An 18468-nucleotide genomic window follows, 5' to 3' on the forward strand; every position below is an offset into this window, starting at 1 on the left:
AAGCAAAGCTATCAGCTAGAAGCCCCTGCAAAGTCCCATTGCTGAAAAAAAGATATGTACTGAATAGGTTGAAATTTGCCAAAGGACACACTGACTGGCCAAAGGAGAAATGGGGCAACATTCTGTGGACCGATGAGAGCAAAATTGTTCTTTTTGGGTCTAGGGGCCGCAGACAGTTTGTCCGACGACCCCCATGAAATGAATTCAAGCCACAGTACACTGTGAAGACAGTAAAGCATGGTGGTGCAAAAATCATGTTATGGGGATGTTTCTCATACTGTGGTGTAGGGCCTATTTATCGCATACCAGGGATCATGGATCAGTTTCAATACATCAAAATACTTGAAGAGGTCATGTTGACTTATGCGGAAGAGGAAATGCCTTTGAAATGGGTCTTTCAACAAGACAATGACCCAAAACACACCAGTAAGCGAGCAAAGTCTTGGTTCCAGATGAACAAGATTGATGTTATGGAGTGGCCAGCCCAATCCCCAGACCTCAATCCCATAGAAAACTTGTGACATCAAAAATGCTGTTTCTGAGGAAAAACCCAGTAATGCAGAGGTATTGTGGAATGTAGTTCAATGGTCCTGGGCTGGAATACCTGTTCACAGGTGCCAGAAGTTGGTCGACTCCATGCAACACAGATGTGAAGCAGTTCTCAGAAATAATGGTTATGCAACTAAATATTAGTGCAGTGATTCAAAGTAAAGCAAACCCTTGAGACATTTTTCAGTTTATACAGTAAATGTTTGTAAAGAAAAATGCAAATGCTGCTATTTTTTTGAACAGCCTAATATTCCTTTTTCTTCACTTTCTGTAAAGGTTTAACACAAACGTGATCAATTTTGGTCATGTGCAGAGTTCCCAATGCATTGATATTATGGAATTAAAAGCTATTCTAAGGATTTTGAGCATTATTCACTTTTTTTAAACACACTGCTATTATTCTGAACACAACTGTACATACTGATAGTAAAAGCACAGAAACATTTGCGGTTGTCTGCAGGCTGAGAGTGTGAATGACTCACTGTGTTGTACATGGAGTAGGCTGTGAGGACGTGGAAGAGAGCCTGCTGCCTGAAAACACACAAACCACACAGAGTTTAAAGTCTGGATCGTCATTCATAGAGTTGCTTCTGTATTCTGACAGCACAGACATCTTTAACTTCCACTTAAATCACACATGTACGACCTAGAAGCTGCACTTCGGGTGTAAAATCAGTCAATCAAGTCAAGTGTGTGCTGCAGTATGCTTCTTAATTTCCCAGCAGGAGCGTTAAAAAATTACAATGGTGTTATTAATTTGTTATAACATAGTGTACATAAGAGCTGAGGCTGGTTGCTGACTCTCTTGGGCTTATATATTCATCAGAGGCTGCAAATCTACGTAACAAAGCAGAAGTCCAAACTGAAAAAGGGGACATGAGCCGTCTCACTTTCATATTTGGAAAGCTTTGGGGCTTTAGGAATCAGTTAGGGCAGACTTACAGTTTAATTAACCAGCTTCTTTTGAATTATTTATACCTTCTCTATGTAGGTAATTAAAGCATAAAACACATCTTGCTCTAGTCTGACAGTACACCTGTTATATAAAGTGTGAAAATACATTTAAACAAGTTTATTTTTGCTGCTAAGTGCCAACTCCTGCTGCGTTTGCTGCTCTGTACTTTTCCTGAGATTACTTGTCAAACAGTAAGAGCAGTGCTTTAAAGTCCTTTTTTCTTCCTCTTTAGCCATACAGGTCAACTTATCTTGCATATGTTTCTCGAAAAAATAGAATAAGGACTGAATTGTTACTATGTGATTAATCCTGCTGCAGATTAATTTACCTGTTAGATAAATGAACTTGTGTGTGTTGTAGCAGTGTTTTGCCATTGAGAACGAGATGGCTAACCGCTAGCAGCGCTAGCTTCTAGCTAGTAGTCCTTACCTAGCTACTGCGCATGTGCGACTCCCAACAAAGATGGAACAGAAGTGAGATGCCTCACTCTGTAGCTAAAACAGAGAGCTCAACACACAGGGTGAAAAGAGGAGCTGCAGCAATGTGCAGTACAACAAAAATATGGTGTTTTCTGAAAATTAAACCATGTAAACCTATTCTGGTACAACCTCTAAATACAATTATGAACCTGAAAATTAGCATAATATGGGCACTTTAATATAGTTTTCACAAGCGGTAATGTTTTTCTAGTTATTGCTATAGGAGAGTAAAGGGTGGTTGTTAATGCAGCGGTAAATTCTGGAGACACCCACTTGACATCGTAGCGATGCATGAACATGATGTGGTCCCTGTAGGTGCGGTTCACATCCAAGTCAATCTGACGGATGTCGGGGGACACTCCTCTGGCTCTGGCCTTTAGTTTCTGTAGACGACCAGAAAACACACACACACACACACACACACACACTTTAACAACTAAGGTCAGTAACAGAGGGAAGAGACTACAAGGCAGGGGTGTCAAACTTAATTTCACCAAGGGCCACCCTGGAAAATGAGAATCACATCAAGGGCCACACGTGTAGTTTATTGACATGCTTTTATTTAATCAAAAAAGTCAAATATCTTTGACTGTATTATTGCATGTCCCATACAGTATAGCCTTCTCACTTAGTTTGGTCGACATAAAGCCCTAAAAGAAGTCAGCAAAAAAATTCCTTAGCCATCATGGAATTTAGCAAATCAAGCAAAATAATGATTACATTTTTAAAAGTAAGTATGCTTTTAAGTACGCTACCACAGCCTGAATATGCAAAGTCTCTGGTTCTGGGAGAATTTCTGAGTCTCAAAGTCGAAAATCTACCAAACTGCTTTGAGTGTCGAGTAATTGCAGTTTGAAAACACTTTTCGGTCTTTTTGGTTTGGCGCACAACTATGCGGGCCAAAATTGATTGTGAGCCTAAATTGATATGCGGGCCGGATCAAAATTTGCGAGGGGCTGGATTTGGCCCGCAAGCCTCAAGTTTGACACCTACGCTCCAAGGAACAATGAAACATTTTCTTGAAAATATAAATATGAGTCTGCAAGTTAAAGACAGTTTCAAAATATAACTAAAATTCACATACACAGCCTTGCAAAAAGTTTTTACTACCAAATATTAGTCACGTAAAAATGTAAAACAACCCCTAAAAATGGATTGAGTCTGGAACAATTTCAATGATGAAGCCAAGTTTGACTAGCCTGACAAGCCAGACCCACATCAAGATGTTGGGTCTGGGAACTCACCATTGGCAGGGCTCAATCCGAGGGGCGGGATAAACAGTTGTCTTTCAAATTCCCTCTGCACGCAATAGGACAGCACTACAACCAAGCAGAGCAACGCTAATTGATAGATTAAACTTTTGCCGTATCCGGTCGGCAAAACTCCGAAACACATCTTCCTTTTTTAAGAATGACTTCAGTGCCGTTCTTTGTTCTTTTCTCAAAGAAAAGCTTAACTCCAAGTCTTCCAGAGTCGCGGCCAAAGCCGATTCCAAAGACCGCTGTTCGCCAGCATCAGCAGCCATCTTCTTTGTTTTCAAGTAGCAGGGAATTCAAGCGGAACCGTCGCAACTCTGCTGTCATAATGTAAGCCCCGCCTACCGACTCTATACACGATGTGATTGGCCTGACTAGAGTTTGGTTTTTCCAGCTTGCAAGCCAACGGAGAGTTGCTAGACGACCCTGGCTGCAAATTACATTTGCTGCCGCTAGGGTGCGTCTAGATTTCTAGGCTAAAGTTTAGCCTGACTGTATCTCTACTTGGTAAACATCTACTTCAACCAACCTTGTAGGGCCGAAATGAAACATAATTTGACTGCTTTACAGCATGTTTTCTGCCTTGAAGTAGGGCTGGGCCAAAATCGTCTATCCCGATATAGGTCTGATTACGATTTTTTCATATCTTTAAAACGATATACAGTATATCACAATATACTGTCTATATGAAATAACCACATGGTAAAGCCTATTTTTGTATACTCCTGTGTGAATTAAATACTCGACACATGAGAAGTACTGAGTATTTTTTTTCATTTTATTAGGAACTTAAGTGCAAAATGAACATAAAGTGCAAGGATCAGAACGTTAAGTGTCGTCCAAATATCGCAAATATTGCTTTAATGCAAATCGGCCGCTGGTTTTTCGACATCACGATAGAAACAATATCGAAACATATATTTTATAAACAGACATTTTTATATCGTTTTGACAATATACAGTATATCGTCATACCGCCCGGGCCCAACCTTGAATCTATTCGGAAAGTATTTCACTGAATAGTTTTCCGTCAATAGTTTAGTTTAGAAAAATACAAAATCCAATTTTGTGCATTGCTGAGCATTTATCTCAAGTGGTTAAAGGAGGATCCAGTTTTATTTTATTATAATTATTCATGTTCCCTTATGCTTGTATGATGTTAATTTGAGGTGAAAGGTTTAAAAAGATACACACAGTGGTAGACGTACCTTTAAATTTAAAGCCCTTCAGACTGGAATAGCCTGCCTGGGTCTCTAAGATCTGTCACTTCTTTGCACTCCTTCAAAACATCGGTCTTTACTTACTTGTATGCAAACTGTTACTGTAAATGTTTTCCTCAAGTATGAATGGACCTTTCTTTTATATACCCAAATATTTGGGATACTTTTTGTCCTTTCCTTTTATTTATGTGTATACATGCGAGTATGGGTGTAGGTGTGCGTATGTATGTATGTATGTGTATGTATGGGCTAAATGTTGTCATGCCTCTTAATACTGCAATATGTATTATACACAGATTTGTTTTCAATAAGCAGTCGATGGGGTGGGTAGGGTGGGCGAGACGGGATGAGGGAGAGCTCTAGCGAGTGTGAATGTACATGTGCTGAATTGTCTTTGTCTTATGTCTCGAGGACCCCCTAGAAAACGAGATGCTTCATCTCAAGGGGTTATCCTCTTAACAATAAATTTCAATTACATTAACAGTCTTTGTTGTATATTTGATGCCTTTGCGTCCAGATTAAATACAATTTCACACTAAAGATAAAATGGATTATTATCGACAGAAACCTTTTCTTTCACAGTTCATATTTCCCACTGTGTTTGCTTTGTTTACTGTCTGTGCCCTCGGCTCATAATTACAATACTTTCACACAGCAACTAAAGGCAGCGATATTATTGATCCCGCCAGCTCAACTTTCTAATGAGATCCAAAGTTTGTCTCTGTTCTTTACAGTGTGCCGATTCACGCAAACACAATTAAGCCTCTGAACCTGCATCTTGCCCACTGCAGCTCAGTGAAATCAAATAAAGCCAAGGTGCTCGCTTAGGAATCTTTATGAGGCGTGTGCTGCAATGAAGGCTGATTTAATAAACTGTGTGTGGGAGAACAGGTGTGTGTTAAGTGTGTGTTCCGTACCTCGTAGAAGTCTTTCTTCTCCTCCTTTATTTTGGGTATATCGAGCAGCAGACACCACACTTCCCCTCGGAGCTGCAGGGGAATTCCCTTATAGACCCTCCTGGCCAGCTGGAAGAAAACAAACAGCAGGCGGTCCCTTGTTAGGAAGGCCTTCAAAGAGGAGAAGAAAGCTCCACATGTAGACCAGAGCTGAGAACAGGTTGTTATTAGAGATGTCCTGATACCCTTTTTTCCTTCCCGATACTGATTCCAAGGGTGCGATTTATGAAAAAAAGGCAGAGGGTGGTTTTGTTGATGCACAACAAAACAAAACATGAAAGTATGAAATCCCCCTTTCAATACCATGGATATAATGCCAATTGGCCAGCCATGCCAAAACACCTAACTAGTCGTTTTGGTGCCTAAACATCCCCGCAGGACGCTCATTTTTTTCTGGCTAAACTCCACTACCATCCACGGCCCCTGAAAGAACCGTCATCTGGCGGTGCCTGTAGCCAGCTCGCAGTCACCTATTGGCAGCAACTGCCGCTGGTAGCCGGTGTCCCGGAGCTCTGTAGCGGCTAAATACAACCAGCAACTGCCGCTTGAATTATATCGTTCTATGGCACTATAGACTGTTCATGTTACAGCACTTTACTTAGTTTAAAATACTTCTATTTTAGGTATATAATATATGGTCTCAATCAATACAAGGTGTAGAAGATTTACAACCTTGTTTTCAAAGCATTTGATCCATAGAATTTGGCTCCACTGATCCTGGTTGTTAGTTACTTTAATAGAAGTTATTAACTGATACAGAACAAATGTGTGCTTACAGTGTACAAAAAGACAGGAAAAGGTGAAACAAACAAAGTGAAAAATATACAGTTTTATCTGTTCAAAAGGTTGCTGCTGCAGACCACCGGGATGCAATCGGAGCCTCTGGCAGTTGCTAAAAAAAATATTCAGAGAGAAACCCATCAAGCGAGCTGCTCTGAGCGTGTCAAAGATGTCAGAGATACAAACAGCGTATGCACGGATCTACTCGCCACTCTCCCTGAGCAAAAGCAGAGGGCTTTGGAAGGTGAACCGCGAGCATGTGGCTGGACGAGCTCCAGGAGAGATTGTGGGCAGAGAGAGAAAGAGAGAGGGAGTTCGAGAGACTGCTATGCATGCAGAACAGTCCAAAATAATTCAGTGCGCACAAAGAGATGGAAAATCATTCCGGACTCCGGGGCGAAGAAGATTAAGTCTTTAAACTCAAACTGCTGGAACAGCAAAGCTAATCGGAGCAGGGAATTCTCTGTCTACAGCTATTAAAACCCAACCAGCCGGAACGGTTATACAGCAGATATGGGAGGTGTTGGGACTTTAAATGTGCTGCACAGGTGACTGACTGAAAGAAAAGGACAGCCCCTCTATTAGAAGGCTGTATTCACAAAATATCCTGAGGCTAGAAGTAGCTCCCGACTGGCAAGAGTTAGTGCAAACTCAGTTCTGTGGTTGAACAGTAATTCACAAGGCATTTCAGAGATAAATCAGGCCCTTACATCTGTAAGAAGTTAGAGGTAGTGCAGAAGATTCCTACATCTCTAAGGCCCCATTTACACTTTTCATTTTCAAGTGTCTCGTATCCGCATAAAGTCCAGATGACATTTAAGACACTTGCATTTACTATCTAACCATATTAACTATTCATTAACTCTCCATAACCTAAAACAAACACATGAATGAGTCGTAATCATGAACTACGATTCCATGGATTCATGGATTCCATGGATTCAAACCATAGAAATGGAATGAGAGTAGAACGGACATTCCTATTCAAATCAACATTGCAGGATGGTCAGAGCGGCAGCCATTTTTATGTGTACCGTTGCCATTGCACATTATCGCAGGCTACATGACACACCCACTTCACAATACACCCCTGGGATAACGTCCTGAATTCAAATACATATTTTAACCCAAACCGTGTCATCTTTTCCTAAACCTAACCAATGGTGTGTCTTGTAGGCTGTATTTCTTTTCCTAGGATGGCGAAGGCATGACTTGGCTTACTCTGCCTCTGACTGACTTAACCTGGTATTCTTACCCTAACCCTAACCAATCTAACTCCTCATGCCTAACCCTAACCAACCAAGCAAACGAGTACTGGCCAATTTTATTTTCGCGGGATTTTAATTTATATTTTATGTTTAATCTAAAATGTTTTGTTGCTTTAAAATAAAATAAAAGCACATAGAGTAAACTGATTTCCAGAGATGTGTGAGGTTGAGCTAAGAGGGGTATTAAAGAGTAATAAGTCAGCTGTTGCCTGTGAACTCGCCTGCATGTCAGCGTATGTGATGCACATGATGTATGTGTGTGGTTTCCCTATGAAAAGGCAGTGATGTGTGTGTCATCTCAGAATGAATGACATTTGGTTGTGGGTGGGTGTGTGTGTGTGTGTGTGTGTGTGTGTGTGTGTGTGTGGAGAATCCAGAGCCTACACTCCATCAACCTCCTATCACCACACTTGGGACTCACTTCTTTCTTTTAGTGCAACAGCCTTTGTAATTAGGCTGATGAGCGAGTCAATGAGAGCATTTGTTAGACTAATCACCCTTTGAGAGAGAGAGAGAGAGAGAGAGAGAGAGAGAGAGAGTGTGTGTGTGTGTGTGTGTGTGTGTGTGTGTGTGTGTGTACACTTGAACACGTGTGTCAACATTTACATTTCTGTGGATCTGTGCAATTTTAGATTTTCTCTGCATTTACTGTGTACATGCTCCTTGTTTTTACAGATTTTAATTAGTTTCACCTGGCGTTTGTCCTCACAAATCCAGACGTTGTTGTCACTTTACAATAAACAAACTCCTCTAGCATGGCTTAGGAAACCCTAAAGTAAGCTGAAACCTACAAAGACTGAACAAACCACACATAAAGATTATTTCCCCTCCCAACTTGCACAGATATTTTAGTCTTCGGTCAGGAAGGAGCATTTCTACTGAGTTAACACACTGAGTCACTTGGTCAGTAACAACTGGAGCTTTAGAGGTACACCAATTACTGCGTGTTCTTGTACCAAAACAAACATGGACAGCAACCAGCAGCTTGTGCTGTTTTATCTGCAACATTTGTGCTGAAAAACTAAAAAGGAGAAAAAAAAGCACAGAGTTTGGTTAGGATCATTGATAGAGACACGTGTAGGAATACAGTGCCGACAGAGGGAACTGGAGGTGAGTGAACATCCAACTGCTTATTTAGAGGTGTGTCTCCCTCGGCAACACACAAGTGACGTCATTGGTCGCCAACGCCAGTCCTAAATATCATGTTTAAAGGTGCTCTAAGCGATGTCACGCGTTTTTTAGGCTACAACATTTTTTGTCACAGACAGCAAACATCTCCTCACTATCTGCTAGCTGCCTGTCCCCTGATCACACTGTAAAAAAAACACGGTCTCTAGTAGACAGCCCAGGCTTCACAAACGGCAACAAAAACAAACTGGCCAACCAGCACCAAGAAACATAACAGTGTTCCAGCCAATAACTGACAAGAAGGATTTGGGGGTGGGGGTTGGGGGGTTAGTGCGTGGAAGCACAGAAGGAAGGGAGAGGGGACGGGATGAGGAGGAGGGAGGGGCGAGCTAGCCTTGTTTTGTTTGAAAATACTTTGAACGTCAACAAGAAGTGCCGGCACCCAACATCGCTTAGAGCACCTTTAAATGTTTAAAAGAAAATCTTTATGTGAATAACTGGCAGCTACTGGATCTGAAGACTTCAGATTAGACTCTTTACATATCACACACTGTTTGATTTTATCTGCCGACTGTCATCACCAACTGACCCAGACTGGAACAGACCAGTTTGGTAACGCCCAAATCAAACTCATAACCAGGTCAACAGTTTGTCCCTACCTTTAAAAGTGATAGAGAAGAGAACATTGGTATATTACATTCAATATTTTAAAATCCAATTTCACCAGTTTTTTTGAATATTCAAAATACAGTTAAATAACAATAAAACCCTTATTTTGAAAAATATTGAGCTTTACATACAGTGAAGCAAATTAGGGTGAGTATGAAGCAGCTCCTGTGTATGCATCTGTGTGCACACCACAGGGAGATACTGCACCACCACTTTACCCCCCAGCACCACAAGAACCCTGCCGACTAGAAGTCCTCATGGGTCCGATGGGTTCCTAGCATTCAGCAAACCTCGAAAAAAACCAAGAAACATCACTTTGCGTGCTGATATTTTGTGATTAAGTTACAAATATATATCGGCCTATATTAGCTCACTGCAGATATATTTGGTATCCCCTTACATGTCTTGCATGGGCATTGCTAGCAGTTATACTAAAACAGATGTCAGGTTTTAAAGGATACAGGTTATAACTCAATGCATTTTGCCTTCATAGGCCAGAATAATTCAATTCAATGTTATTTATTGTGTCAAATCATAACAGAAGTTATCTCAGGACACTTTACAGATCGATCTAGACCACACTCTATAATTTACATAGACCCAACCATTCCCCCTAAGAGAGCATTTGGTGTCATAGTGGCGAAGAAAATATTTCTTTAAACAGGCAAAAAAAACTCAGGCAGAACCAGCCAGAATAATAACTGCAAATTAAAAGAAGAAACCGAAAAGCAACAGCAGCCACTGAACAACGTGCATGCAGTCACTGCATCGCAAATCCTCTAGCAGCACAAGAACACACTTAACTGTTTCTGTGCAACTTATATGAAGAACGGCACTGGGACACCGCTTCAGTCTTACTCACTGGGTTCACCTCATTGGCACCACAATACTATCACTGTTATGCTAAACGCTACAACCTCGAGCCAAATTCATCGAGTGTGGCGCGCGGCGGAGACTGCTTTACATCTGCTCAGCTCTCTTGTTCTATCCTACTGCGGGCTAAATGTTCCCAGCAGCTGGCAAGTGAGGAAACAAAATAAGAGACGTGTCGAGCGTGACCCTGAGCTGAAAACACACTGACAAAGAGGGGGTAAAAAAATATCCCTGAATCTTTAAAGACGAAAGAAGAAGAGTGATGTGATGGAGGAAAGGACTAAACACTCCACTGCTGTTTAAAACAAAGATGAAGCGATGCTGTAGATGAGTCTCACTGTGCTCTTAGTGCCAGCCATGAGTGTATTTCACACGTCAAAGCCCACAAACCCACACACTAAATCCCTGCTGAAAGCAAACGTACAAATGAAGGACATAGCGAAGCGCTCCAGGCAACACCACAACACAACCTGCACCTAAAAAAAGACACTAATGAAGGCAGCCATAACTGATACCTACCCCCCTTTAATGATCCGTGTGGGAGACACTCCTCTCAGGCTTTGGAACAGCCTCCCATCCCACATTAAGGCTTGTTCTATGATTGTAAATTTGAAATCTAATATAAAAAAGACCCACCTTTTCACTTGCTTTTAGCCGTAATTCACCGCTTGACTTATCTTTTATTTCCCTATACTGCTTTTTAATCTATTGTTGATTTAATTTCCTCTCCTAACTTCCTTCTTCTCTACTTGACTTTGATGTCTTCATATGAGTTGTTTTGTATGACATTTTGTATCGTTGTTTGTTATGTACTCTTTATCTATTGTATGTAATGTCTACCAAGGCAGATTTCAAACCATCTGCCATGGTTGCAGGGCTTGACATTAACTTTTTTTTTTGCTCACCAGCCACTCTGGCTAGTGGTTTTCCAAAAGCTACTAGCCACTCAGCATTTTCACTAGCCGCTATTTTGTGGAAAATAGGCAAAGCCTAACATGTCATGTACTTCCTCCACCACTGCACAGCATTGACATATGTGAGATGTAGCGACAGACAGAGAAACAGAAGATCACCTTCTCACTGTTCTTGTATTTGTCCCAGCTCTTCAGCATCTTCAGCCATTTGGTGGTCCTCTCCACCTCCATGTGTTTTTGCTGAGCGGAAAGAAGAAGTGACACATTAATAACATCCTCTCTTGTCAAGTTTTGCTGTGGCTGCGTTCACGTCTGATGGGAACACACTTTGTACTGTATGTTCAAAGTGGTTTGAAGCTGTCGAGATGCTCTAATCAAAGTCTTCTGTAGATGTTGATCAGATATTCATGTGCTTGAGAGTGAGCTCATGTTTTATGAAGGATTGATTTTGGGATTTTAATATCACAAACAGGATCACTTTTGATTGTTTTTAATGTTTTTATTTATTACGTTTAAATTATTTTATGAATTTGTTTCCAATTATTGTGTTAACTAATGAATACAAATTGTAACGTTGATATTTTTTTAATTTATTTATTCCCAAACCCTAAGGACTCCAGTAGCATGTACGGGCTGAGAGCTTTTCAAGTGTAAAAGCTCCTTATTTCCCATGGTACATGAATGCAACATTTGATGTGTTGACACATCACAGAAATCAAATATCCAACAGACAGCAAGACATTTTGAAAAACACTCTGAGGTGTCAGAAAAACCGTTAGAAGAAGGTTCAACACAATGTGATAGAAAAACAAGTCTGTCTATTTTTAGTCGAAAGCCGGAATCCATAGATTTCCAAAAGTGACAGAGATGACCTGCGAACTTTAGACGATCTGAATAGCTGCGAGAACTATTTTTAAAGTTATAATGACAATGAGTCTTTGGAACACCTTGAATCTAACAGTATGTGCTCCTAAACAAAGATGAGGATGAGGACTAAACTCAGACATCTTTGGGAGGAGAAACTCATTCGTAACGGTTATTAACAGTTTTATTTCTGTCGCTAATGTTTATACGTTGAAATCAGCTATTTTTTCCACCACAGAGACTTCTCCAGGAACAATTTTTTGGGGGAATTTATCTGGTAACACTTTACTTGAAGGTATCTACGTAAGAGTGACATGACACTGTCAGAACACAGTCATGAACTCTAACCCTAACCATAACTCTAACCTTAACCATAACTTGTCATGACAAAAACCGAATGACACTTACTAAAAGAGCGTTACGTCATAAACGTTTATGACTTGTTTATAATGTTTATGACACGTTCATGACAGTGTCATGTCACTCTTATGTAGATACCTTCAAGTAAAGTGTAACCCTTTATCTTCATTTTGTTTGGAGAAAACAGGGTCTACATTAAGTTCCTGGGCCCAAAAACTCAGGCTGAACAAGGGTTTGGGCGACATGAAAAGATGTACTATGAGACGATGTAAATTTGTCGACCATTAGAGATTTGTCAATACTGTTTATACCAAGATAGCTGTTATGTCACTGTAGTATTGATGTGCTGATGTACGTTGATTTGTAAGGATTTACATTAGCTGGAATGGTTAAAAAAAAAAAAATTATATATATATATATATATATATATATATATATCCTGTCAGGATATTTATTTATCCATAAACTGTTTCTCATTTCATTTTTCCAGAAAATACACTATATCACACAATATAGTAATATGGCAGATAATTAGATCCATATTGCCCACTCCTATCAGGAACTATCCAGATCATTGACCAATTGTCATTCGACGTTTTTGCAGATGCAGGAGAAACGCAAACAGGAATGTGCAAAAGGGACTTTAATTTCCTGACTGACTAGTTGCAAAGCTTAAAGTGCTCATATTATGCTCATTTTCAGGTTCATAATTGTATTTAGAGGTTGTACCAGAATAGGTTTATGTGGTTTAATTTTCAGAAAACACCATATTTTTGTTGTACTGCACATTGCTGCAGCTCCTCTTTTCACCCTGTGTGTTGAGCTCTCTGTTTTAGCTACAGAGTGAGACATCTCACTTCTGTTCCATCTTTGTTGGGAGTCGCACATGCGCAGTAAGTACTGCTAGCTAGTCAGTTGCAGAGTATGAGGGCGTGCCCTGACAGTAGCTAGGTAAGGACTACTAGCCAGTCAGAAGCAGAGTATGAGGGCGTGCCTTGACAGTAGCTAGGTAAGGACTACTAGCCAGTCAGAAGCAGAGTATGAGGGCGTGCCACGCTTGCAGCTAGGCGAGCATTATAACGTGTTACAAAGTGACCACATTTGTCTCTGAAGTAAAGGCTGGACTACAATAGAGCTGTTTGGAGCAGTTTGTGAACAGTGTTTTCTCTGGAAGATGGTAAGTCCCTTTGGGGTGGACTTTGGGATTTTTCACTTTGTAAACCTATAACGTGCACAAAAAGATATATAACACAATAAAGGAAAGGGAAAAAGACAAAAAGCATAATATGAGCACTTTAATTGATAAAAATGAATCATTTATGAATTAGTGTGTGTGTGTGTGTGTGTGTGTGTGTGTGTGTGTGTGTGTGTGTGTGTGTGTGTGTGTGTGTGTAAAATGGGAAGGGTTAGGATTTTGATTGCACACTTTGCACATATTTGTGAATGGGAAGGTTAGAGGATGGATACCTGACCCGAGCCTGACGGGACCCGACGGGCCGGGTTCGGACAGATATTTAGAAATGATGTTCGGGTCGGGCTCAGTCACATCAGCGCGCCTCTTGTGCGCGCCTGTGTTAACGTGCGCTTGTTGCCCCGTGTGCGCTGATGTGCTCATCTGTTGACATTTCCAAATGCCTTCCTACAGTTGCTTAATAAAAGCGGGCTTTCCACACAAACAAACGTCATTAGTATGAGAAAAAAAACAAGATTTTAACTGTGTCGGGCTCGGGTCGGGCTCGGACATAAATATCTTAATGCCTGTCGGGCTCGGGTCGGGTTCGGACAGAAAAATGCGGCCCGATCCGCACTCTAGAAGGGGCTGAGAAATGACTAAGCCCATGATCATTTTAATGATGCAACTGTGAACATATTTGCGTATTATTGAAAATTAGGTGTGAATGTGTTTGTAAAATTGTATACTCTGATGTTTTGTACTTGCATTGAATATTTTTGTTTTACCTGCCTAGCCCAGGGACTATGGGTGGACAATAGCAATGCATCTCTCCTTATTACAAGGTTAATGTTTAATTGTACACTGTCCCTGTTTAAATACAATTATATTACATTACAATTCCCGGGCCATAAACTACACGAATGAATATTTGATTAAAATACAGAAAATGAAAAGAAGTAATGAAGTAACTCACTCTCTCCTCCACTGAGTCGTAGGATGGAAGTTCATTCTTACTGAGGAGAGAAGACAAAAGAGAAAAGGATATAGTGAAAGGATACATAGTGTAGGATTTCTCCTTGCTGTCATATGTGCAGTGGAAGAATCATAGTTTAGTCAACACTGCCATGAAAAAAAACACTAAACACTGATGGATGAAACAACTGAGTGATCTCCGGGTCAGTGCTCGTCTCACTCTCTCCGACAGGAACATCAAACATGTCAGGGGAGGGGTCACACAAACAGGAAATAACAGATTAGACATTCCTCAATTCCTGCTCTGCTTATCTGTGTCTTAAAGTCCCTGTAGGAGTTACTTGGAGGAGGGTTTGTCTTTTCCTGTTCGCAGCAAGGGATGAAAAACCTTCTACTGTGTACATGTTCAATGCAGAAATGAGTCCCGATGAGGTGCGTTGCTTTCTTTTTTTAATGAAATATTGTGTATTTCATGACTTTATATAAATAGATCAACAAATGAACGAAGTACTGCACGTGGGGACTCTACAGGACCGCACCATTGTTTTTTCGTTCAAAAGATTTCGATACCAGTACCAATACATATACCGTGACTTCGATACTGGTTCCTGAACGATACATTTTTTCGATACCAATTTTATAAAAATCCATTTAACAAAAACAGCTTCTACTACGTGAGCCCCGTCATGTGTGCGTTAACGTAGAGTTTTTCCTGCGTGCCTCTACGACATGCAGCGCTTAACAGCCAATCAGCAGCATTATTAGATCTTGGTAGAAGCATGCTGCGTGCTTACTGGCTGACTGACGCTGATGAGATTTACTCCTTAGGTATTGAAATTTGGTTTTGAATGACGAGCCATTTTTCGATACTCATACTTTAGAGGCAATTCAGTCGGTGCCTAAAAAGTATTGAATTCGGTACCCAGCCCTACTCAAGACCGACTCTCTGGTCCACATCTGAGCCTGAAACCAGCTTTCACACTTCACTGAACCAACCCATCTTTTGGGATGCAGCCCTGGCTCTGAAAAAAAAAAAAAAAAAAAAAAAAATACAGAGCGAGAAGACGCCCTTTTAAGCTAACGTCTATTCTTGCTCTACTCTTTTTCCATCCACACAGCTTCTTAAGCCTACAAAGCACATGGAGATCGGGGCTCTTATTGCCTCATCTTGGCTCATCTCTGCTGCCAGTCTGCCCAGTCTAAAGCATCATCCCTGGGCTTCCTCTTCTTCTTTTTCTGCCAGTGACCTTCACCTCAGGCTACTTCTGTCCCTGTCTTAAACAATCATATAACTCTGAGTTTTTTTTTCTGTCCTTCCAACATCCTATAATCTCTCCCTCCATCTGGATCGTACCACTCTATCCTAACACTGATGCCCTGTGATTGTGGCTAACCAGGCTGCATCCTGCCTTGAGTGTGCCAGCCTCTCTCTCTCTCTCTCTATATATATATATATATATATATACACACACACACACACACACACACACACACACACACACTCCAGCACAGTGCTGTTTAAGAGCCTCACAGCCTCCCGACTGGCTCGGCCAAAGCCACAAACACACTCCTCTCTCAGCCTCTCATTTTCTTCCTTTTCCCTATCAATGTGGTGCTACTGTTCAAAGTGGGCTCTGGAGGTCATTCATTTAGTTAAATAATGACAGGTTATGATGTTTTTTCTGTGTGAGTCCTTACTGAACAAAGCCAAAGCGGTCGATGACTTTATACAGGTGGAAGTTGGTGTCCTCCCAGGGCTCCACCGTGGCCTCTTTTCCCTGCAATCAAGAAGAGACAGAGAGGGAATGAATAACACCGGACTGTACATGAAGTCAAATGAAGACGGACAGAAAGTTAACTGAGCGTCGCTTCGGTGTGTGCCGAGGCACTTTTTTGACCTCGGGGAGCCGACTGATCAGTCCGACTGCCTTTTCTGCCGACGGTCGGCCATCGGGTTGGTGTGTCAGAGCCTTTACATGGACCGTAATCTCTATATCAAGATTAGATATAACCCTGGCGCAACATGCAAACGTCTGGTTAAAGAAAGTATTTGAAATGAATACATTAAAAAAGAAACTGAAAAATGGGATGAGAGAATGGGGAAAAAAAATGAAAATCAAATTAAAAAAAAATAGTTTGAACACATAAGCTTGTGGCGGACATTTTTGCGATTCCTCTGACATTTTATAGACACGACGATGAATCAATTAATCGAAGAAAAGAAAATCGACAACGTAGATAACCGTTAGATGCAGCCCTGCAGTTTGTCTGCTGCTGGTTCTGCGCTGAAATAAACTCAACAGCAACTTGCTCCAAATGACATGCCACCCACGTTCTTCAGGGGGCAGAGAATCATGTTTTGATTGGCTGCTACATTAGGAGGGGAACCACGACTCTGGCGCCCTTGGGAAAGTGTGTCGGCGTGGGTGGGTGTGTTTATGAGACAGAAAAAGCTGTGTGTGTGTGTGTGTGTGTGTGTGTGTGTGAGCAGCAGTTAACAGGTGTGAAATGAAGAGCCAGACGCCCACCTGCGTCACCGTCTGACTTCAGGCGTCCGAGAATCTGGTTCTAGTTAATTCACCACCATGGACCAATGACACAGAGAACCCACAATAAGAGTGTGTGAGGAAGGATTATGTAGAGAGACAAGAGCAGGGGGAGAATATCAAAGAGTGCATGAGAGAAAGGATAATAGGAGAATAGAGGACAAAAAGTTGAAAAAGAGTCAATGCAAAGCTCACACCGTTACGAACTTAAAAATGGAAATGTCACTAAATCGATTTGAGGCCTTGTTACCCTGAAAAATGAGACACTTAAAGTTCTCAAACTGATGCAAACATGAACACAAACACAATTCAATTCACGTCCATTACAGTATCTAGGTTCCCATAATGCTTTGGGGAATGTAAACAGGAAGCATAATGTTGCTAATGTTGAGTTTTTTTTAAGCCTATATTTGATTGAATGCTGGCACCATTAGTATGGAGTCATAGGAGTGCCATGAAAAAGAATAAATATGTAAAAGAATAAGACAATGAAAGTGGAATTTATTAAGAATAAATAAAAGAGGCCCCCATGAGGAATTCTAAGTAATGACAACAACACTGCTGGTGCGTCCACATGATACAAGCCTTCCATGATCGCGCACAGACCCCACCCCTCCTCCACGCAGTTGCCAGTAGCCATGGAGGACACGGAGGATTAACAAAACATGATGGAATCTTCAGAAGAGGTCATTATCTTCACTCGAATTTCTGCGCGTGAAAGTCGCAGGACGACACAATCTTCTAAACACAGCCATACTGAGAAATACATTAAGAGAGTTGTATGGAGCTGATTGTCTTAATTAACTTTGTAGCAACTCATTTGGCAATGGCTTGAATGTAACGGACGTTCATTAATATCAAAAAGTTAAGCACTAAAGCTTTAATAAATAACAAAACAAAATAACAATTTGTTAATTTATTTCTGTATATATAATTTATATATTTTTTAAAAAATACATTAATTTTTCAACACAAATTCCTCTATTTTTTCTGTATTTTTTTTTTTTTTAATGTAATTTCTCTATTTGTATCCCTTTATTATTCATTATTTTTTCTCCTATTGCTTTATTTATTCCTCTTTATATTTCCACATTTAGTTTCTTATTTTTTTTCCAGATTTATTCTTTTTTAATGAAACTCCAATGACTCCATACTAGGGCTGTCAAAATAACGCGTTAATTTCGATCAATTAATCTGAGAAAAAATAACGCGTTAAAGAAAACGCAGATTAATCTATTCCATATTGACGTTTGACCCGGAGCCGTTCTAGCCACCATTCAACTGTAAAATGAAGGAGGGAGACGAGAATGTGCTGCCTGGATCATTAACTGGAACATTTACTTGTAAACATCTTCTTCCTGCCAACCCTGGCTACCGAAATCTGGTGCCACTGATATGTCTGAACTTCTCTCTGATGCTCTGAAACAGACGTTACAGGCAACACAAACACCGCTGCATGTGACGCTAGTTAACACTATACTCGACATCAGCTAACGTTAGCACAA

The 18468-nt window shown here is 40.7% G+C and overlaps 1 protein-coding gene across 1 annotated transcript in view; it reads right to left on the reverse strand.

Annotated features, from left to right (window-relative positions):
- usp6nl (USP6 N-terminal like) overlaps positions 1 to 18468 on the reverse strand; it is an 85670-nt gene that overhangs the window by 35934 nt on the left and 31268 nt on the right. The window contains 6 exon segments of the mRNA XM_031300310.2: positions 1032 to 1080; positions 2257 to 2366; positions 5377 to 5484; positions 11207 to 11287; positions 14419 to 14458; positions 16116 to 16195. Coding sequence (XP_031156170.2) covers positions 1032 to 1080; positions 2257 to 2366; positions 5377 to 5484; positions 11207 to 11287; positions 14419 to 14458; positions 16116 to 16195 — 468 coding nt within the window.

The sequence above is a fragment of the Sander lucioperca genome, chromosome 20, assembly GCF_008315115.2.
Source record: "Sander lucioperca isolate FBNREF2018 chromosome 20, SLUC_FBN_1.2, whole genome shotgun sequence".
Classification (NCBI taxonomy): Eukaryota; Metazoa; Chordata; class Actinopteri; order Perciformes; family Percidae; genus Sander; species Sander lucioperca.